We start from the raw sequence: 24,520 nt of genomic DNA, 5'->3' as shown, positions 1-24,520 counted from the left end.
AGAATGGAGGAGGAGGAGGGAAAAAAAAAACTTTAGGTTGTGTTTGTAATAGCACACAAATTGAGTTCAATTAGACTGTTAGATACTAAGGGAATTACCCTTGAACCTTTGGTAACCATGAATCTAAAGCCTGCAATGGCAATAAGTACATACCTATTGATAATCGCCCTAAAAGTGAATGCACCAATCAAAAGACATAGAGTCACTGAATGGATTACAAAACAAGATCCATCTATATGCTGCCTACAAGAGACTCACTTCAAACCCAAAGACATACACAGACTTTAAAGGAATGGAAAAAGATATACCATGCAACTATCAGGGAGAAAAAAGCAGGACACATCAATACGCTGCTTACAAGAGACTCACCTCAAACCCAAAGACATGCACAGACTAAAAGTCAAGGAATGGAAAAAGATATTTCATGCAAACAATAGGGAGAAAAAAGCAGGTGTTGCAGTAATTGTATCAGAGGGGTTAGACTTTAAAATAAAGAAAGTAACAAGAGATAAAGAAGGACATTACATAATGATAAAGGGGTCAGTCCAACAAGAGGATATAACTGTTATAAATATCTATGCACCCAACACAGGATCACCTACATATGTGAAACAACTACTAACAGAATTAAAGGAGGAAATGAAGGCAATGCATTCATTTGGGAGACTTCAACACACCACTCACTCCAAAGGACAAATCAACCAGACAGAAAATAAGTAAAGAGACAGAGGCACTGAAAAATGTATTAGAACACATGGACCTAACGGACATCTATAGAACACTCCATCAAAAAGCAACAGGATACACATTTTTCTGAAGTGCACATGGAACATTTTCAAGAATGGATCATATACTAGGCCACAAAAAGAACATCAGTAAATTCAAAAAGATTGAAATTGTACCAACCAGCTTCTCAGACCACAAAGGAATGAAACTAGTAATAAATTATTCAAAGAAAATGAAAAAGCCCACAAACACATGGAGGCTTAATAACATGCTCCTAAATAATCAATGGATCGATGACCAAATTAAAACAAATCAAGCAATATATGGAGACAAATGACAATGATTCACCACCACAAAATCTGTGGGACATAGCGAAGGCCGTGCTAAGAGGGAAATGTATTGTAATACAGGTGTACCTCAGGAAAGAAGAACAATCCCAAGTGAACAGTCTATACTCACAATTAGTGAAACTAGAAAAAGAAGGACAAATGAGGCCAAATGTCAGTAGAAGGAGGGACACAATAAAGATTAAAGCAGAAATAAATAAAATTGAGAAGAATAAAAGAATAGAAAGAATCAATGAAAGCAGAAGCTGGTTCTTTGAGAAAATAAACAAAATAGATAAATTCCTAGCCAGACTTACTAAGAAAAAAAGAGAGTCTACTAATCAGAAACGAGAAAGGAAAAATCACTACAAACACCACAGAAATAGAATTATGAGAGAATACTATGAAAATTATATGTAACAAACTGGATAACCTAGAAGAAATGGACAACTTTCTAGAATAATACAACCTTCTTAGGCTGACCCAGAAAGAAACAGAAAATCTAACTAGACCAATTACCAGGAAAGAAATTGAATTGGTAATCACAAAACTACATTAGAACAAAACTCCTGGACCAGATGGTTTCACTGCTGAATTTTATCAAACATTTAGTGAAGACCTAATACCCATCCTCCTTAAAGTTTTCCAAAAAGTAGAAGAGGAGGGAATACTCCCAAACTCATTCTATGAGGCCAAATGACTCTATTACCAAAACCAGGCAAAGGCACCACAAAAAAAGAAAATTACAGACCAATATCTCTGATGAACAAAGATGAAAAAATACTCAACAAAATATTAGCAAACCAAATTCAAAAATACATCAAAAACCTCATCCATTATGATCAAGTGGGATTCATCCCAGGGATGCAAGGATGGTACAACATTCAAAAATCCATCAACAGCATCCACTACATCAACAAAAGACAGACAAAAACCACATGATCATCTCCATAGATACTGGAAAAGCATTCAACAAAATTCAACATCCATTCATGATAAAATCCCTCAACAAAATGAGTATAGAGGGCAAGTACCTCAACATAATAAAGGCCATATATGACAAACCTACAGCCAACATTATACATAACAGTGAAAAGCTGAAAGCTTTTCCTTTAAGATCAGGAACAAGACAAGGTTGCCCACTCTCCCAGCTTTTATTCAACATGGTTCTGGATGTCCTAGCCACGGGAATCAGACAATACAAAGAAATAAACAGCATCTTGATTGGCAAGGAAGAAGTCAAACTGTCCCTGTTTGCAGATGGCATGATATTGCACATAGAAAACCCTAAAGAATCCACTCAAAAACTACTAGATCTAATATCTGAGTTCAGCAGAGTTGTGCGATTCAATTTTAATACACAGAAATCTGTGGCATTCCTATACACTAATGATGAACTAGCAGAAAGAAAAATCAGGAAAACAATTCCATTCTCAAGTGCTTCAAAAAGAATAAAATACTTAGGTATAAACCTAACCAAGGAAGTGGAAGACCTATACCCTGAAAACTATGGGACACTCTTAAGAGAAATTAAAGAGGACACTAACAAATGGAAATTTATCCCATGCTCTTGGCTAGGAAGAATCAAAATGGCCATCCTGCCTAAAGCAGTCTTCAGATTCAGTGCAATGCCTATCAAAACACCAACAGCATTCTTCAACAAACTGGAACAAATAGTTTTAAAATTCATACGGAACCACAAAAGACCCGAAAAGCCAAAGCAATCCTGAGAAGGAAGAATAAAGCAGGGGGGATCTCGCTTCCCAACTTCAAGCTCTACTACAAAGCCACAGTAATCAAGACAATTTGGTACTGGCACAAGAACAGACCTACAGACAGTGGAACAGAATAGAGAGTCCAGATATAAACTCAAACATATATCATCAATTAATATACGATAAAGGACCCATGAATATACAATGGGGAAATGACAGCCCCTTCAACAGTTGTTGTTGGCAAAACTAGACAGCTACATGTAAGAGAATGAAACTAGATTATTGTCTAACCCCATACACAATAGTAGACTCAGAATGGATCAAAGACCTGAATGTAAGTCATGAAACCATAAAACTCTTAGAGAAAAACAGGTAGAAATCTCTTGGACATATAAACACGAGCAACTTCTTCATGAACATATCTCCTCTGGCAAGGGAAACAAAAGCAAAAATGAACAAGTGGGACTGTGTCAAACTAAAAAGATTTTGTACAGCAAAGGATTCCATCAGTAGAACAAAAAGACATATATGGGAGAATATATTCATAAATGACATCTGATAAGGGGTTGACATCCAAATTATATAAAGAGCTCACACACCTCAACAAACAAAATGCAAATAATCCAGTTAAAAAAAGGGCAGAGGAGCTGAACAGGCACTTCTCCAAAGAAGAAATTCAGATGGCCAACAGGCAACATGAAAAGATGCTCCACATCACTAATCATCAGAGAAATGCAAATTAAAACCACAAGGAGATATCACCTCACACCAGTTAGGATGGCCACCATCCAAAAGACAAACAACAACAAATGTTGCTGAGGATGTGGAGAAAGGAGAACCCTCCTACACCGCTGGTGGGAATGTAAACTAGTTCAACCATTGTTGAAAGTAGTATGGAAGTTCCTCAAAAAACTAAAAATAGAAATACCATTTGACCCAGGAATTCCACTCTTAAGAATTTACCTTAAGAATAAAGCAGTGCAGTTTGAAAAGACATATGCACTCCTGTGTTTATCGCAGCACTATTTTCAATAGCCAACAAATGGAAGCAACCTAAGTGTCCATCAGTAGATGAATAGATAAAGAAGATGTGGTACATATACACAATGGAATATTATTCAGCCATAAGAAGACAAATCCTACCATTTGCAACAACATGAAAGGAGCTAGAGGGTATTATTCTCAGTGAAATAAGCGGGACAGAGAAAGACAAGTATCAAATGATTTCACCTATTGATGGAGTATAACAACAAAGCAAAAACTGAAGGAACAAAACAGCAGCAGACTCACAGAACCCAAGAATGGACTAACAGTTACCAAAGGAACCGGGACTAGGGAGGGTGGGTGGGAAGGGAGAGATAAGGGGGAATATTTGACATTAGGAGTAGCACACATAAGGTAGGGAGGCAGGGGTCATGGGAAAGGCAGTATATACAGAGAAGAGAAGTAGTGATTCTATAGCATCTTACTACACTGATGGACAGTTGACCGTAATGAGGTATGTGGGGGGGACTTGTTAATGGGATGGTAGCCATAATGTTCAAGTAATTGTACATTAATGATATAAAAATTAAAAAATTAAAAAATATATATATAGAAAGACCCTTGAGATGCTACTCTGTTAGCTACTAAGATACCAGTAAATGTCAGACTTCCTTTTTTTTCTCTTTGAATTTTGCTCAGTTATATCTTATTTTCACTATTTAAGTTCTGAGTCAATCTTAGTGTCCACAAAATTTTGTTGGACAACTACAGCATTGAAACTATAGAGAACAGGTATTTTATAGTCACCATTTAATTCATATCATCCATTAATTTACTCCTCTCCTTGCTTATAGGCTAAGTCAGTGTTTTCCAAATTGTAAGTCATAACGCAGCTTAGTGATATGGGATCAGCAAAATTGTTTTGCTTTGCTTCTTTCCTTTTTAAAATTTTTAAAATATATATTGTCAGTAAATTTTGTTTTTCAAAATATGTTTTAGATACGTATAAACGTGTGTCTGTCTGTCTGTCCTGAGTCACCATTTAAAATATTTCTTACCATGGGCTGCCATCAAAGAAGTTTGAAAGCTGCTGGTGTATAAATGTCATACCTTGTTCCATGCAGTTTGAGGCCTAGGAGTTTGAAATTTATGCCATTTTAACTTTACTGCAGTTTGGATCATGGCTGTCCTTTTCATCCTCTTCAACCTATGAAAAACTGAACTTCTCGAGTTACTGAAATATTTTTATCTCAAAGACATTATGACCTTAGGAATTTAATCAAAATCTAAAATTTTCAGTCCACCTTTAGACCCTATGCATATATCTCTGCAATTCATTTTTTACACTAGTTTCCTTTGGCTTCTTTCCATTACCAGGTTCCTTTCCCTTTGCCTGGATCTTACAATAATACATACAATATATTTATTGTTATAGCTATAATGAAATAATTTTTTAAACCAAGGCAATGTCTGGTAAACAAATAACCCCCGTGAGTTTCCACATCTAACCCAACGGTGTTCAAATCAAAGAGAATAACCAGTATTCACAAAGGTGTAGGGAAAAACAGATGTCTTCACAAAATGTTCATAGCACTATTATTCATAATGGCCAGAAAATAGAAATCATCCAGATATCCATCAACTGATGAATGGATAAAGTGTAGTATATTCACAAAGAGGAATAGTATTTGGCCATAAAAACAAAAAGTACTGATCCATGCTACAGCATGGATGAACTTTGAAAATAGTATGCTAAGGGCAAGAAGCCAGACACAACAGACTGTATACTGCCTGATTCCATTTATGTGACATGTCCAGAATAAGCAAATTGGTAGGAACAAGACATAGATCAGCAGTTGCTTCGGGCTGCAAGGGAGGATTGGAGTGACTACCAGTGTGTGCATACTTCCTCTTCAGCATGATGAGTGTCCTGCAACTGTGGTGGTAGTTGCATTATTCTTTGAACATACTAAAAACAGGTGAATTGTATGGTATGTATACCACATTTCAGTAAAACTGCTGGAAAAATTATCACCCCTCTTTTTAAAAATAATTGGTGATTACTAAGTACTATTTATTTAGATAATTTCATTTTTTATAAATTTTTATATATAAGAAATTTTACATTCAAGTTCTTGACTAATAATGTATAAACAGTATGGTTTCCAAAAGAATAAATATAAGATACTTTGTTTACTTTATCTCAATACTATTGAGTGGACTTCTCCCTATTAAAAATAAAGGGTTTTTGGGATGCAAAATTAATACACAGAAATCTGTTGCATTCCTATGCACTAATTATGAACTAGCAGAAAGAGAAATCAGGAAAACAATTCCATGCACAGTTGCATCAAAAAGAATAAAATACCTAGAAATAAACCTAACCAAGGAAGTGAAAGCCCTATATTCTGAAAACTACAAGACATTCATGAGAGAAATTAAAGAAGAAACCAATAAATAGAAACACATCCCATGCTCTTGGCTAGGAAGAATTAATATTGTCAAAATGGCCATCCTGCCTAAAGCAATCTATAGATTCAATGCAATTCCTATCAAAATACCAATAGCATTCTTCAACGATCTAGAGCAAATAGTTCTAAAATTCATATGGAACCACAAAAGAGCCCGAATAACCAAAGCAATCCTGAGAAGAAAAAATAAAGCAGAGGGAATTACGCTGCCTGACTTCAAGCTCTACTACAAAGCCACAGTAATCAAGACAATATGGTATTGGTATAAGAACAGACTCATAGACCAGTGAAATAGAATAGAGAGCCCAGATATAAACCCAAGCATATATGGTCAATTAATATACAATAAAGGAGCTATGGATATACAATGGGGAAATGACAGCCTCTTCAACAACTGGTGTTGGGAAAACTGGATAACTACATGTAAGAGAAGAAAACTGGATTATTGTCTAACTCCATACACAAAAGTAAATTCAAAATGGATCAAACACTTGAATGTAAGTCATGAAACCATAAAACTCCTAGAAGAAAACATTGGCAAAAATCTCTTATACATAAACACGAGCAACTTTTTCCTGAACACATCTCCTTGGGCAAGGGAAACAAAATCAAAAATGAACAAATGGGACTCCATCATGCTAAGAAGCTTCTGTACAGTAAAGGACACTATCAGCAGAACAAAAAGGCATCCTACAGTATGGGAGAATATATTTGTAAATGACATAACTGACAAGGAGTTAATATCCTGAATATATAAAGAACTCATATTCTTCAACACCCAAAAAGCAAATAACCCTCTTAAAAAATGGGCAGAGCATATGAACAGATAATTCTTCAAAGAAGAAATTCAGATGGCCAACAGGCACATGAAAAGATGCTCCACATTGCTAATTATCAGGGAAATGCAAATTAAAAACACAGTGAGGTATCACCTCATGCCAGTTACGATGGCCAACATCCAAAAGACAAACAACAAATGTTGGTGAGGATGCGGAGAAAGGGGAATCCTCCTACACTGCTGGTGGGAATGTAAACTAGTTCAACCATAGTGGAAAGAAGTATGGAGGTTCCTCAAAAAGCTCAGAATAGAAATACCAGGAGGGCTGTGCAACACAGAGAAGACAAGTAGTGATTCTATAGTATCTTACTATGCTGATGGCTAGTGAGTGTAATGGGGTTTCTGGGGGGGACTTGGTGAAGGGGGGAGCCTAGTAAACATAATGTTCTTCATGTAATTGTAGATTAATGATACCAAAATAAAATTTAAAAAATAGAAATACCATTTGACCCAGGAATTCCACTCCTAGGAATTTACCCTAAGAATGCAAGAGCCCAGCTTGAAAAAGACATATGCACCCCTATGTTTATCGCAACACTATTTACAATAGCCAAGAAATGGAAGCAACCTAAGTGTCCATCAGGAGATGAATGGATAAAGAAGATGTGGTACATATACACAATGGAATACTACTCAGCCATAAGAAAGAAACAAATCCTACCATTTGCAACAACATGGATGGAGCTAGAGGGTATTATGCTCAGTGAAATAAGCCAGGCGGAGTAAGACAAGTACCAAATGATTTCAATCATCTGTGGAGTATAAGAACAAAGTAAAAACTGAAGGAACAAAGCAGCAGCAGAATCACAGAACCCAAGAATGGACTAACAGTTACCAAAGGGAAAGGGACTGGGGAGGATGGGTGGGAAGGGAGGGTGAACGGGAATAAGGGGCATTACGATTAGCACACATAATGTGGGGGGGGCACAGGGAAGGCTGTACAACACAGAGAAGACAAGTAGTGATTCTATAGCATCTTACTACACTGATGGACAGTGACTGTAATGGGGTATGTGGGGGGGACTTGATAATGGGGTGAATCTAGTAATCACAATGTAGCTCATGTAATTGTATATCAATGATACCAAAAGAAAAAATAATGGAGGGTTCAAATTTTATAAGTGACTGATCATAAACTAAGAAATTAAATGATTTTATGGCAAATTCAGGCAATAGTGATGCTTCAGAGTTACAGGAGATTTGCAAGAATAATACTAAGAATTACATTCCCTCCATGCAGGTTCCCCAAATGTTAACATTTTACCACATTTGTGTTATCATTTTCTCTATACATGGACACATTTTTTTTCTGAACCATTTCAGAGTAAATTGCAGCCTTTACCTCTAAATGTGTAGGTTGTGTTTTCTGAAATACAGACCTCTTATACAACTATAGAATAATTGTAAAAAATAGGGAAATTAACATTTGATAACGATACTATTAGCTAATCCCCAGAGTTTATTTAGATCACACTCATTTTCTGACCACTGCCCTTTATTAGGACAAGAAAATCTCAGATTATGAGCCACATTCTATTGTCATGTCTCTTGAATATCCTCTAATCTAGAATGCTTCCTCAAGTGTTTTCTTGCCTTTAATGACCTTGGTGTTATTTTGTATACTCTCCCTCAATTTGAGTATATCTGGTATTTACTATCCTTAGAGCCAAGTAATTCATAACTGGCAGGGATACCCCAGAAGTGGTGGTGTATTGTTTTCAGTGGATTACATAGGAGGCATATGATGATGATTTATCCCATTACTAGTGATACTAACATGGATCATTTGATTCAAGAATATCTCCCAGTTTTTTCCATAGTAAAGTTACTGTTTTTCTCTTCAATTTCTTTTGAGCAGATACTTAGGGGGCTATGTAAATATCCTTTTATTCACCAAATTTCTACTGCCTAGCTCTGATATTCATTGATGATTCTTGACTGAATCACGTATTACTCTGATGGATGCCAAACAGTAATCTTCTAATATCATCACCCTTTCCAGCTAACTCCTATGTTCCCATTATCATTTGAGAACCCTAACTTTCTGGTTCATCAAGATGTTCCAGACCCAGTATCCCTGTCCCAATATTTGGTTCAACCATTTTGCCAAAAAGCTCCAGTTCTTTCTAGCAGAGAATGGTTTTTAGAAACCAAGATCTGGGGTGCTAGATGTACTCAGTAGCTATAGAACCTCTCAGAGGCCACTGTTGGGAAACATAGATCTTTATCTATCTATATCTACATATAAAATGTCATATTTAGAACCTTCATTTTTATGTCAGTATCAGAAAGAAAACACAAGAATTAAACTAGACCAGTTTAATGTAGTTGTGTAGTAATTAACTGGTGTAGTCAAACTAGACCAGTTAACTTTTATACACTAGATGTAAGAATTCCAAAAATCAAGTCATGAATGTAAAATTATAAGGTTATATTTCAGTCTACAGTTTAAGACATTTGGTCTCCAAACCAAACATCGTATGCCATTTGATAATTCGTTTGTCAGTAAATCGTGCTTCCTCTTGTAGATTTAAAGTAAACTGAATAGCATGTATTAATAAATGAGGAAAATGCTGAAAATTTGTAATATAATAGTAATATAAGATATTTTTTTCTTATTTCACACTATGCAGAGATGACAAAATTTTACCAGTATTTTTGAACGGAAAGTAGAAAAGATTATTAATTATGTGGCAAGGTTAGTGAATTTTAAAATGTTGAACACCTTTGCCTAGGGAATAAGTTCCCAGTTCCTTATCCCAATGTGCAAAACCATTCATGATCTGTCCTCCCCGACTTTGGCCTCTGGTCTCCTCTGTGCCCCCCTCCTTCTGGGCACCCTCTAGTCTTGGGCACATTGGTTCATCTTGTAGTTCCAATGCACTGGCATGATTGGCAGGCCCTTCCCTGTCACTAATCTGCCTGGAAAAAATCTGTTCCATCTGTCCAGTTCCAGGTCACGTACCACTTGTTCTATAGAACTTTTCAGGCGTAATTAATTATTGCTCTGTTCTCATATATTCTGTTCTAGTTATTTATCTCTATATTCCTTATGATGAGTCTTTCTTTACACATAACTTTTTCTTCCTTATATCCCAACACAGCAAATATTAAGCATTCAGAATAAATATTTGATAAATGCATAATGACTTCATTATCTCCAGGATTATCAACTTGATGTTAATAAAGTGTCTGTTCTTAGAGTACCTGTTAAATCCTTTGTAGTTATGACAACTTCCTTTGTATATAAAAATTTTTAATTACACCAAATCTGTTACTAGATTTCTATAGATGGGATAATTTTTTTTAATTAAAGATACTTCAAAACCTCCCACATAGGTTTATTTTACAACGTTCAGTCAACTGTAATGGCCCTTCACTTACATCAGTCATGACCATGTAGGGACAGAGCCAGTGCTACTAGAAGAGCAAAGGGCTAATGAGTTGGAAAAGTCAGACTCAAAAGACACATCTAATGGTGCTGGTGACAGTTAAAGGCAATGAGTGCATCCTGATGAAGGGACTTTTGCAAAGATCATTTTGTGGATTCCAGCTGGGTAGACTCCAGTTTCTTCCCTTATTCTACCTGAGCTCTCGATGTTCAGTCCCTCTTCTCTCCATCCAAGTTCCTCTGTTGGTCAGACCTTCCTGATCTAGTCTTTCTACCGCACAGTCCCCGGAAACCCCTGCTCCTTTCAGGGGTGGTGCTCATTTACACCTCCCTTCCTTCCCACCGGGCCGCTTCGCTGTTCAGGCCATCTCAATTACCTCAGGCTCCACGCCCGTCTCCCCACCTTTGTTTTTTAAAATTTGGTAAAGATTTGATTAGAAACTCACTTTAACCTTGGGGCTGCATTATGGTGGTACATTTATCTTTTAATAGAAGTGTTTGCATTATACTTAATATTAGAAAGTATATATCTGGTTTTTGTTCTAGATCCTGGTTAGATAACAATGGAAAAAGTGCTGTTAAGAAGCTGAAGAGTAGTTTGCCACTTAGAAAAGAACTAGATCGTTTGAAAGATGAACTGTCTCATCAGTTGCAGCTCTCAGATATCAGGTAACATAAAGAACCTAATTTAGAGATTAAAATAAACATGTATTTGTTGGTAAAGCTTTCCAGCAGTTAAATATTTTCATCTTTAATTATGCTGGCAACTAAATGTTTTTCAACTATGTTTTTATGAAAGTAACCAAAACTTGTTTTCTTAAGTTCTTCTTTAAAATAGTGTTAATAGTTTCAGTACTGACACTTTTAGCATAACAGTTGAACTTTATTGCACAATGAGTTTGTAAGAAAAGTATCCTTTTCTAGGCACATTGCATATATTTGTATGTAAATATATAAATATATAAAAATAATTATTCCCCCACCAGGAAAGATTGGTATTCCAGTTTAAAAAGAGGAAGAGAGAAAATCAATGTTGTATTCTTTGTTCTGTGTTATATGGCATGACTTCTGAAGTGTAAATAAGTTTTTATGTACTTGGAACTTGCAGTTATATAAAGATACATACTCAGGTTTACTGTAAAAATAGGCTTACAAAGCTATTAAAACTGTCAGGACGGGAAACGGAAGGGGACTGCCCAGTGCGAGAGCCCTGGAAACTGCTCACCAAGTCTCAGCTCGGGCTTCTCTGCTGCCACGTGCTGTAGCCTGGCTTATTTTTATCCCTCACTGTCAGAACTTTTTTTTATATTGAACCAAATTACTGTTTGGGTGCCATATAGCACCTTTTTCCTATGCTTACAAAGCACAGGTATACGTTCTGCTCTTGTTTATTCAAATCAGTTTGCTAAAATAATCCAAATTTCAAAGGAAAGCAGTTAGACTTGGAGTGTGTGTGATGTTTGGATTCGTGCTGATAGCTTTCTTTTATCATTGCATCAGTAGTTTTTAGGCCAAATTTTGATATAGGGGGTTCTTCCAATTCCACAGCCTAGTAACAGACTTTTGTAACTAAAAATCAAGTAATAAGATACTTTTTTAAGTTTTGTAAATTTACATAGAGAAAATAAACTTTTTTCTCGTATAAATTCTAAAAGATCTCTCAAAGAGACTGGGATCAGAAAAATTAAAGGATTTCTTAAACATAAAAAGAAATAAGCATTAGTTTACAACACTGGAGAATTTTCTCAGCTTTTAATTTTTACTGCAGTAAATATCAATAAATATGACCCACATAAATGAAAGCTCTTTGTGGGGGGGTCTTAATTTTTAAGAGTGCAAAGGAGTTCTGAGACCTAAAACTTTGAGGACCATGGATGTATACTGCTTCTCCACTTACCGGAAAATTAGCCACGTCTCCAACAAATGGAAACGTTGTGACTAATGACACTTTCTAATTCTAAGCAGCCTATATGCAAGACCATTTATTGATAAGAGCAACATTTGGAAGGTTTAGCACAATATTATTTCTTTGAAATTCTTAGTTTCAGATGTGGGTTAAAGGGAAAATTTTAACAACTGATTTCATTTTATTGGAAACGACATTTATCAGAATCAGTACTAGGATGAAGAAGGAAGCTAAGTTTTTTTGCACCTTATTCCCTCATATAGAATATTCTCTTTGATTCATACTGTCTGTGCTGTAGAATGTCTTTGCACATATGAAAGGGACACCTTAGGAAGGCTGGAAGCACAGAACTAGTAAATCACGGAATTAGAATTCAAAGGTGGGCTTTCTGATCCCATTTAAGACCAGTGCTCTTTGCATTTACACACCAGTGCCTGTGACATCATATGAATATCAGGTTCCATTTTGTCACTATGATTCAATGTTCATTTGTAAAATGAGCAGGTTGCATGATGTCATAAAAATCACTTTCTCTAGAAAAAGATAAAAAGGATCTGCTAAACCTAACTGGAATTCCTAGTTGGAACCTAAATCTAAAACAAAATCATCATCCTTGAACAATGTGGAAAGGGTAAAGATTTTTTTCAAAATTTTTCCTATTCATTCTCTTACTTTAAAATAGAAACAACATAGTGTATTTGCTTGTTGTAAATCTTTGGATACCTGAACATAGTAATATTTTTACCCTCTGGCAAACAATTCATCTTCCATTTGGTTGCTTCTTGAAAAATGAGCTAGTTTAGACACATGTTGTACACCTACTTGGGAAAGAAACTCTTTGGCTTCCACAGGAAGCAAGCAGGTGGCGGTGCATACAGGCTGCCTGGGTCCAGGTGCTGTGTGACGTGCTTGTGCTCTCTTGGACTAGGTGGCAGAGGAGCTGGGCCGTGGCTCATCGCTGTAGCCAGCTGCATAGCTTAGGCCGCTTAGCACAGCAGAACTTCGAAACACTTAAAAATGCAAAAGGTAAATAATTCCTATTTCCTTTTAAAATATCACTGAGCTGCTATACACATCTGGAAATTAAAGGAAAACTTCAAGTGTTAAAATTCTTTGTAGATGTGACTTTATCACAGCTGAATTTCTTAAAAATTACCCTTCAACAGAATTTAATCCTGAATTTGTACACTAAATTTAAGTAATTATTTGCACAGTGCTAAGAGAATGAAGCGTCTCTGGGCAGTGACCAGAGGGTTTGTGTTTTATCTTCAGGATGTACACTAATATTTACAGACCGTTCTGGGATGAGTGCAGTGGGCCATGTGATGCTAGGAACAATGGATGTCCATCATCACTGGACAAAAGTAAGACAAAGCTTCAAAAAGCAATAATCTCTCATTTGTCGTCAACATACTTTTATTTCAAAGAAACTAAAAATGTAATCATAGTTTTGGCTATTTTCAGATCAGATGCCTAATACAATGTAGTTAAAATAGAGGACTGATTTTTTTAAGTCAGTTTTATTTGGATATTTTATCATCTTTCTGAAGCACAACCTAAAGGCCTGCCTCCTTTTGTTTTGTTTTTTAACAGATTTAGTACTATAAAACATACAATAAACTGTATATTTTTTTATTTGTGTAATTTGATTATATTTGGCATATGTAAATACCATGAAAACATTGCCACAATCCAGGTAATGAATATATCCATCATCCACAGGAGTATGTTCACGTCCCTCTGTAAGCCCTCTCTTCTACCCTCCCACCCCCTCCCCACACAATAACTGGCCTATAGTTTATATAGGCCTCTACACATGTGTTTTCTGTCACTATAGTTTATATTTCTAGAGTTTTATATAAGTGGAATCACAGAGTATGTACTTTTGGGGTGAGAAGAATCTGATTTCTTCCACTCAGCGTAATTATTTTGAGATTCATCCATGCTGTTACATGCGTAAAGAATGTACCCTTGTAATCACCATGTGTGTTATATCCATGATAGATTGCTTATCCATTCGTCTGTTGCTGGGCATGGTTCATGTCAGTTTTGGCTATTAGAAAGAAAGCTGCTATGAACATTCATCTACATACATTTGTATGGACATATATTTCTTTTTCTCTTGGGTAAATACAAGTAAAATGGTTGGATCATATGTTAGGGTATTTTAACTTTTTGAGAAGATGCTAACACTTGTAATGGTCATCTGAAGTGTGGTCATCTTTTTAATTTTAGCCGTTCTCTTAGGTGTGTGGTACTATCTCACTGCAGGTTTAATTTGCATTTCTCTAATGATGAATAGTGGTGAACATCTTTTCTCGTGCTAATTTGCCATCCACACATCTTTGGTGAAGTATCTGTTCAAATCAAATAATTGGTAAAAATTATTTGTAAACCATATATTTGATAAAATCTTTATATCTAAATATATAAAGAACTCTGAAAACTCAACAGTTAAAAAAAAAAATCCAAAAAGGCAAAAGACATGAACAGACATCACAGAAGAGGACATAGAAATGCCAAGCACTTGAAAACATGTTCAGTGTGGTCAGCCATAGGGAAATGCAAATTAAAGTGTAATGAGCTACTACTGCACTCCTACCCAGATGGCTAAGATGGAAAATAATGACACCAGCAGCTGCCTGTGAGATGCAGAAAAATGGGGTCACTCATCCGTTGCTGGTGGGGATGTAAGATAAGGGCACTCTGAAAAAGGTAACATATTGTATGACTATTTATTATTTAACATTCTTAAAGTAAGAAAAGTATTGAAAGAGGTTATTGGTTGCTAAGGGGTTGGGGAGGGGAGCAGAGGTGTCTGTGGCTGTGAGAGGCTTTGAGGTATCCTTGTGATGGAATAGTTCTGTATCTTGACTGTGGTCTTGTCACATGGATCTGCACATGTGATAAAATTGTATACAACTAAATACACACAAATGAGTGTAAATAAAACTGGGGAAATCTGAATAAGGTCTGTAGATTATACCAAAGTCAATTTCCTGGTATATTGTATTGTAGTTTTGTAAGGTGTTACCCTAGGGAATCTGGGTGAAAGACGTATGAATCTACACTTACCTCACAATGAAAAATTATTTAATGTAATCATTTTCATATATATAGCCCATTGAAAGAAAAACTGAAAATATAGGTAGTAAAATTATTTTTCACAGCATTAGAAGCATTATAAATAATGTGTAGAATTTTTAAACTGTTATTGCTTTTATTATAACAGAATTTTTGGTGCCTTTCAAATCATCTGAAGTTGTATAACCCCAGCTTTCTGTGTAAAATCTGAGTCACTCACGTAGCACACAAGGTCCTTCCTGATCTAGCCTTGCCTGTGTGTTCAGCCCTTTCCCACTCACTCCCCAGTGGGTCACACTCTAGCCATGCCGGACTCCTTGTGCCCACATGTGCTGCCTTTCTCAGGCTTCCCTGTCTGCACGTGCTCTTTTTTCCGCCCTAAAGCATTCCACATGCATCTAAGCCTTTCAAAACCCTATTTATCTTTTCAGATTGGACACATTAGACTTCCTTAGAAACCTTTGCTTGGACCTCCCCTCTGCATCTGCCCCCCCTAGCGTGGCCCTTGGTACACCGAGTTCTGACCTTTGTTTCCTTGTACCCCTACAGTGAATGCCTGGCAACCATGGACAAATTATTTTAATCTGTACATTCCAAATGCACAGTCTAATGCTTAAGTTCATAGTAGTGCTCATTAATGTTTATTGCATTTAACTGAATTTAGTTGAATTAGAGTAAATTCTGGAAAAAAAGGCTTGGAGTTGAAATACTTGTACTCTGTTTCTAAAACCCTTCTTTATTATACTATTTAATCATTGTAAACTAATATTTTCACCTGAATATTTAAATATTAGTACTTAGGACTTATCTGAGCATACTTTTTTTCCTCAACTTCAATTCCTACCTAAAAACCCCTAAGATTTACATGGTTTGTTTTGAATATTAATATTTCCAGCATTACATGAAGTGTTTTTATCACTTATATAAACTTTCCTTCTAGGAAAATAATTTTGTTAAAATTTCTAAATATCATTTATTAAAATCCTAAAATTGGATGGTTATAGTAACATAAAACTAAGTATTTCTTTCCTTTTTTTAATACTGTAGCTTTTTGAAAGATTACCAAGTTATTTTGACCTTCAAAGGAGGTTGATGCTTTTAGAAGACCAAATAAGCTATCTTCTAGGTGGAATACAAGTTGTTTATATTGAAGAATTACAGCCAGTTTTGACACTTGAAGAATATTACTCTCTTCTTAATGTATTCTATAGTAGACTGGTGAAAAATAGAATACCTTTTCACCCTCGAAGTCTGCGTGGCTTACAAATGATCCTTAACAGGTAAATGTCTAAAACCAGAATTACGTTGCTCATTCAGCTACATGGGTTGTGTGTGTGAGTGGATTCAATTATTTTGTGATTCTTAGGAATTAAAGAATGTCACTGCTTAGTGTTAGCAAAAGCCAACATGAGAGGATTGAGGGATTGAATTTCTGGCATGTCTGTAAATATGTTGCTGCTTACAGGGCACAATCAAGCCTATGGAAAACTTTATAAGCTTAAACTAATGTTTAATCAATAGCCAACATTTTTTGTGCATGTTATTTTCTGCTATTTTTCCATTCTTGTGCACATATTGTATATGTGCACCACTGCTTGGTGCCTACATGTATGATTTCTTTAGCTTTTCACCTCACCCTGAAGCAGGTTACTACCTGCTTGTTACAGATGAGCAAGGTCACAGGACTAGGAAGCCTGTGGCTATCCTGGTAAATGTGCCTCTTAAGGGACGGTAAAACTTTAAGTCAACTTTGCTGTATACTTTCAAGGTGGAGTTTCTTAGTGAATCCTTTTTCATTAATCAGACTAATAATGTGTTTTCTTTGGGGGTGAAGTGGGGAGTGGAGAGATCAATGACTTGCCCTTTTATGTATGTTTCATTCCAGTGACAGATACACTCCAAGCTTGCATGAACTTGGGCATTTTAACATCCCCACCCTCTGTGACCCAGCAAACCTCCAGTGGTTTATTCTCACCAAAGCCCAACAGGCAAGAGAGAACCTGAAGAGAAAAGAAGAGTAAGTGCTGGTGGCCCTCTGCAATGTCCTGTCACTCTGCCCAGCCTTTAAAACAGGGGTTCAAACTCATACATACAGGACAGTAAAACTGCATCCTCAGGAAATGGACTGGCTTGTGAATATTGCATGTTTATTTACTCCTCCCCTTGCTCTGCCAGGGATTGGATGTGGCTGTTTTCTAAGTATAATAACCTAAGTCACCACTGCATACATCCAGCTGAGAAGCAGGGCTTGTTAATATAAAAGCCAACTCAGGAGCAGAAGGAAGGATGATATCAGAGAGAAATTCTCCAGATGGAAAAGAATGGCAGCAAGGAAAAACTTTAATGACAGGAATCTTATTTTTTTTCTATTTTGAAACCTAATATAAAGCAAGCTTCATTTGCATTTTAATTAAACAAGAAGAAATTTTGAAGTGAAAATTTGTTTTAGTTCATAAGCAGTTCTGTCTTTGTGTTATTTATGTCTTTGAAGGAATCTTATAGCCAAGAGTTCCTATTTTGTAGACAGTAAGATATGGCCTTATTGTGTTTTATGTATCTATGAAGAAAGGGTATTACATTCAAAAGGGAGTTTTTCTAAAGTTGTTGTCTAAGGAGGTCTGGCTACCAAGCATCTGTCATTCATTCAGCTGTCACTCGCTCTGACCGTTGTGTGCCAGAGCTGTGAAAGGTGCCACTGATACAAGGACTCATCAGTCTCTAAGTAGGAGACATGAGCACCACACACATGCCAGGCATAGCTGGACCAGAGTGGGGCTGAGCAGGGAGACCCATGGCCGAGTCTGGGAAGGGCCTGTGGTGGCCAAGTTGCAGGCAGGAAGCTGAGGAGAGTGAGGCAGCACATGTCCAGGGAGCAGGGTAGGGACTGGAGCCTGGTCAGTGGAGGACCCTTGCCAGTACTCCGCAGGTCAGGCAATTCTCCTGCCTTGCTGCCCATTCACTCCTTGGTCCCCCCAGTTGCTCATTTCAAAAGCCAAGCACATGGAGTAGAAGGGGTGGCAGCAGGGCAGAGGTGCGGAAGCCATCCCTTTAACAAGAGGACCTGGGATCATTTTCTGTGCGAGTGAAGGAGCTGCGTCTCTGCTCTGCCTGGGGAGCTGGGGGAGCTCTATTGGCTCCATCCCGTGTCACAAATATCCTGCCTCCTGAGCGTATGGTGAGCATTTTGTTTGTGATACGACTTTTCTCAATTGTAAGTGAGCTTTAACCTGTGGGAACAGTTCTGGCCAACCTTTCGTTATTAGGGCTGATGATTTTGTTAGCCTCTGCTTCTGTTTCTTAGTGACCATTTTATAGCTTTGGAGTATTGCTGCTAGATTTTGAGGGGAGAAAATAAAAAGAAATAAAATCCACATAGGTTAGTTTTTGGAAGTTCCAGCCTATCAGTTGCTCAGGACCCCCTCAGCTCCACCTTTGGAGTGGGCCCAGAACCAAATGCTTCTCATCACCTTCACCACCTGCCTGGGCGCCCCCCATTTCGTAGTGACCTCTGGTTTCCAAGCTCCCACACTCACCTGCCATCCCACGCCTGTCAGTTCACTCCAGAGCATCCGAGTGAGTGGCCCGTTGCAGACTCGGGTCAGAGCATGTCACGCCCCAGCCCACCATCTGCCCGCAGCCCCGCCAAACTCATCTCCTATGCCTCTTCCCTCACCCGTTTTGCCTCTGTATCTGAGGCACCCAGGGTGCTTCCCCTGCCCAGAGCACTTGGGCCCCAGACGTCCACCCAGTTACTCCTTCACCCCACCCAGGGCTCAGCAGCTGGTCAGCCTCCCCTGCACCTTCCGCCCTGCCTCTCCTGGGCTGCCTCTCTGTGCTGCACTTAACACCATCAACCCGACAAACTTTTTTCCTTATTCATGTATTGTCTGTCTCCCGGAAGAACAGAAGCCTTATGAGGCTGGAGACCTTGTCTGCTTTGTCCCGTCCAGTGGCGGGAGCAGCGCCAGCGCACAGGCGGCCCTCAGGAAAGGCTCCCTGCCTGTCCCCGGCCTCCTCCCCGCTGGGCTCTGGCCCCGGGGCCCATCCACGACAGGAGGAGAAGCCACTTCGTGCTGGTGCCCACGCACCTGCGGGATGCAGGCCAGAGCCTTCCCTGCCCATTATGTCTTCTTTCCTCTGCGCCGTCCTCCCCGCCCTACCGAGGTTGCCTTCGCTCTATTAGATAGTGGTTATGAGACGACCTGCTTTCCTTAGATGAAGTGTGTTGTTAGAGGGTGGTTTTCAGACACGTTCTAGCTGCATGTCTCTTTATACAGTGGAGTCTTAAATAAAAACACCATTTATAAAAATGAAAAAGCTCACAGGTGCTCTACTTGAAGGAAGCTTAGAGGCCACCCATGCCCATAGAGGCCCTCTGACAACCTCTGTAGAACCCTTGGCATGCTGGCAGTTTAAAAACCAGTGTACTAAGCTAATAAATACCTGGGTCCTGAGTAGACCCCACCTGATCTTCTCTAGACTGAATGGCTTATAGCCCCTGGCTGGCAGGTATCAAGTATGTGCTCTGGGGAACCCCCCACCTTTGGAGGCTGGCATAACCCGTTTTCAGCTCTTATGCAGGCCGGTGGTAACTGGGGAGTAGCCTGTGCCTAGAGGTGAACCAGCTCTCCCTGGACAGGCTCTCCAGAGTGTTGGGTTTTCATGGAACCTACTCAGATGTTCCCTTCTACCATGCATCACAGATTACAAATTTCAGAATCACTTAGACAAATTAGAAGCAATAGAAATGTGCAATAGAGGATTGGTTGAATAATTTTGATACTTGCACATAGTAGTAACAACTATTGAAAAGAACATTCATTTACCCAGCTAATATTTCTGAGTACTTAGGTGCTGAGCAGGCACCGCCAAAGACACCAGCAGGACACCACGCAAGCACCCAGACACGCATGGGGACCAACATTCCGCGTCAGAGGCAGAGGGGTGGGACTTTATGTTTAAAAAAGTAGACTTCGAGTTTGTAGAGAGGGAAGGGCCATTGCCCCGGAGCCGCCTGCCTCTTTCCCAGCGGAGCAGGGGGGCGGGGCCGCCCTTGGCCTCCCGGTGCCTCCGGCGCGCACCGTGCTTCCCTTTGTCCTCCTTTTTTTATTTAGGAATGAATACAATAGAGCAAATAAATTATAAAGAAGGACAAAAAGCAATGTTTAAAAATGTTTTTTAAGTGACTCTGCCGCAGACTACAGAGGCCCTCTCTGCTGCAGGCTTGTCCGTATGCCGGGCAGTGCGCAGGGGCCCTTAGAGGGCCGCCTACCCGGGGCTCGGTGCGCCCGCGGCCCTGCCCCACAGTGGGGCGGGGGCCCCCGGGCTACAAAGGCTGCGCCTGGGGGTCGGCCGGAGGCCTCTCAAAAGGAGTGGGAGGGCCGCGCGTCCCCGTCAGGGACCCGTGCGAAGACGGGCCGCTGCGGAGCCACAGAGCGGCCAGGCCAGATGGTTCACGTCCTTTTAGTTTTCTTGAGCAAGTGAAAAAAGCCTTTTACAGATCAAGGCACCTCCCTAATCCTGGAGAGACTAGAAGCAGGTTCAACTGGAACATTCTAAGAATCCTGTCAACCCTAACTACTGTCACCTCCCTGAATTTCTAAGCAACATGGTAAGGCAGGAGGAATGTCACAGAGGAAACAGCACCCCTGCGGAGCGCTCCAGGTGCTGCTGAAGAAGGGGGCCGGCGTTCCAGACCACTGCCGTACACGCCCCCTGCCTGCAGTGACCACTTCTGTTTCCAAATAGTTGTCCAGCTTGTGGATATTGTATGGTACTCACTTTTCTCCTTTGTGCAGAATATTAAGAGTGGGTAAACAGCACATTTGGGTATTTTTAGCAGCACAATACTTAGACTACTTTGGGAACCTGTGACCACTACAGTTTTGCCTGCTCCCCTTTCCCCGTGGGCTCCCCATGTGATGCATGTGGGGCAGGACAAGTCAGGGCCTCTTACACACACCTGAGGTTTGGGGATTGAATCCATTTACTAAAACATATCCGTAAACTTTTTCCACCTGCGGGAGAAAGTATTTAAGATACTGAGTTCTGCCCTGAGTTGTTTGTAGGCCTCAAGACCTTGATGGAAAAAGAGACTTTGTAGCCGTATCCTCAGGGGCCTGGTCTTCTGAGCGTGCTGGTCATTGGGAATCCTGGAAGTCATTGCTACCCAGCGTCGTGCTATGTGACGCTTCCTAAAGCTAGGGATTTTACACGCTCAGCTACCTGCTTGCATCATTCGCTAACAGCTACTTGGTGAGACAGGTTAAGAACTTCTAAAATAATGTATTAATTATTTTTACTCTATTACTGCTAAAAAGATTTAACAAATACTTTTAGAGATACATGTAGAAATAATTCAATAGGTACTGCATGATAACTATGGGCATGTCTTCTAAGCGGGGTATTTGACCTCTGTGGATATCAAACCAGTTCAGTGTGGAGAGTAGAAAGCTGTACCCCAATATATAAAAATATATTTACATTTTCTGTTTTTATTCAATTACAGCTTGTGCCAATATTATGTTTATTTTCAATATAACAGGTTAAAGGTTATTGAAAATGAATTAATACAGGCTTCAACGAAGAAATTCTCTCTGGAGAAGTTTTATAAGGAGCCCAGCGTTTCTAGTATACAAATGGTGGAGTGTTGTAAGAGACTTCTAGAACAATCACTGCCTTATCTCCAAGGGATGCACCTATGCATTTCACATTTTTACTCTGTTATGCAAGATGGAGACCTTTGTATTCCTTGGAATTGGAAGAATGGAGAAGCCATTAAGTAACACAGAAATTGTATTATTTTGTAAAGAGATAAGAAAGAAGCTGTTAAGTTTATTTAAATCCACAATTTGACATAATAGTATTATTTACATATTATAACAACAAAGTTTCTAACTGCTGCTTTCAAAGTAGACTTTTTTTTAATGTTAATTTCTGCTAGGCAACGTGTTTTAAAAAAGGTTTTATCTCCCAATCTTGTGTTTCTTATCTTATTGGAAAGACTAGGTAAAAAGATGTTAGAATGAAAGAACCTTATTAGTGGTGTGTAAACGAGAGATTCTACAGAGTTAAAGATAATCTATTTTTATATGAGTGAATGTGGGTTAGGCATCAGCAGGTGGAATTCAGTTTAGCTCTGAAGTAATGGAACGCTTTTCTACATGTAACTCAATTCAACATGCAACTTTATAGTTACAGCTCACATATGAGTACACACGTGTATTTTGTAACCAGTAATGGACAGTTGATGTCCAAAACAGGTGATTATTGGGTAGCAAAAATCTAATTTTGCCTAAAAGAAAAGTAGAAGGAAAAAGAACAATTGAATGAATGTATGCTGTTGACATTGTCATAAACAGTCTGTACCAGTTTGTTAAAACTCTTTAGTGACAACAGAGAATTTAGTTTTAAACCCATATGTTTTCCTGCTCATTAAAATGTTAAGTACTGATAAGCCTTAAACCAACAGACAGTAAATGTTTTGGAACCATTTAAGGATTTGACTATTTGTTTTCATAGACAAACGCTTTGCAGGAAAATGCTTGTTTCCCAAAGAGTTCCAATAAGATGGTCAAGTATAAAATGGTCCAGACCATTCAGGACTTCCGTCTACCCCTCTCAGCCCTGGCCTTCCTGTTCCTACCAATGCTGGGAGTGCTGGGTAAGCTCCCCTGAGCCCCCCCTTGTCAGTAGTTGTGTGGGCCTCCCTGAAGCCACAGCACAGCACAACCTCAGGGGAACGATCAGGACTTCTCTCCACAGATAATTCCCTTAGGATATTATTTTTAACCTGACCCAGAATCTCTTCTGCTTCTTTCTCAAGAGGACAAGGTGAGTCCTAGTTTAGGACACCATTTTTGGTGGCTCTAGTTTACTACTGAAGAAATGTTTGATGCATTTTTCCACGGTGCATTAGAAAGGAAAGGAGATGTTAAAAAACCCTCTTGATGTATATTTTAAATTTATCTGAAACACTGATTATTTAAACTGTTAAAATTCAAGTGTGTGATTAAAAGAAGCACTGGTTTGTAATTAGTATAGTTTGTGCATATCGTCCCCCTTAATCTGTGCCTAACCACTGTACTTAGGGGTTTTTTTCTAATGTAACAGATGCTGTTCTCTATAAAGATTTTCCAGAGCCAAACAATGGGAGTGAAAAATTCCCTAAAGGTTATCTGAGAAAATGTATTGGAAACGTAGATTTGGATTTTGCCGTTTCTAAAACCAGCTAATATAGATCCTCAAGTACTATGTTTTAGATTGGACTTTGATTCAGACCTAATTATTATATAATAAATAATACATTAATCAGATCATTGTTTTTCTTGTTATCAAGTTATGAATAGTTTTACAACTCTTGCAATGTAATAAGAAATAACAAGAAATCGGTGACCTGTGTATGTCTGACTTTCTCTCCAAGTCTAACATAAAAGTCCCACCTCTGAAAACTGGCACAGGATCAAGCTCCTGTACCTACAAAGCCTCAGGTCAGAAGCAGTTTCCCAAGGGGCTTGGGCTTCAGACCCAGGCAGAGCTGCCCCAAGGGAGAACCAGGCTCTGCGCTCCCTGGAGCTTTCAGCCTTTGCCTAGTCTGCCTAGTCAGGGAGGCACGTGCTCACATTCATCTGCAGGCCAGGTCTCTCTGGTCTGTTTTCCTTTCTCTGTTGAAGGCCTCGGCCTCCAAGCCCTCTGAGCTGATGAGGTGGTGGGCCTGGAGCAAGGGGCATCATGGCCAGCCCCGGTTAGAGCCTCTCAGGACTCTGTGTACATCTCAGAGGACAGAGGTGAAACGCTCCACTCAGGCCACTGACCCAGCATCCTGGTGTCCTTGCTTCCCGTGTACTGCCCGGCTTCTTTCACTGACTCCACCCCAGCTGCCCTGGACAGATCTGTCTGTGCTTCCCTGGAACGAACCAGTCAGATCGGTACTGTGGAGCCTGGCAGGACCCAGTTCTGGTCCTGGCAGCCTTTCACCACAGATCCTGTAGAGGGGAGCCCACACTCCCAGGCGGCAGCTCTCATTCCAGCCAGGCCAGGGCATGCACTGGGACCCCACAGGTGCCTGCCATCTTTGTTC

General features: G+C 39.1%; 1 protein-coding gene across 6 annotated transcripts in view; it reads left to right on the top strand.

Moving 5' to 3' along the window:
• Positions 1–23,754, top strand: part of TCAIM (T cell activation inhibitor, mitochondrial) — an 81,660-nt gene extending 57,906 nt beyond the window's left edge. For all 6 annotated transcript variants that reach the window (XM_036996261.2, XM_017680648.3, XM_073232451.1 and 3 more), the window contains 6 exons: positions 10,998–11,120; positions 13,286–13,383; positions 13,630–13,721; positions 16,489–16,721; positions 17,327–17,458; positions 21,986–23,754. In XM_036996261.2, coding sequence (XP_036852156.2) covers positions 10,998–11,120; positions 13,286–13,383; positions 13,630–13,721; positions 16,489–16,721; positions 17,327–17,458; positions 21,986–22,226 — 919 coding nt within the window. In that variant the 3' untranslated portion in view covers positions 22,227–23,754. The remainder of the gene's footprint in view (positions 1–10,997; positions 11,121–13,285; positions 13,384–13,629; positions 13,722–16,488; positions 16,722–17,326; positions 17,459–21,985) is intronic.
• Positions 23,755–24,520: the final 766 nt, after the last annotated feature.

Source organism: Manis javanica, chromosome 3 (genome assembly GCF_040802235.1).
Source record: "Manis javanica isolate MJ-LG chromosome 3, MJ_LKY, whole genome shotgun sequence".
In the NCBI taxonomy this organism is placed as follows: domain Eukaryota; kingdom Metazoa; phylum Chordata; class Mammalia; order Pholidota; family Manidae; genus Manis; species Manis javanica.
This window is presented reverse-complemented; position numbering and strand designations above follow the sequence as displayed.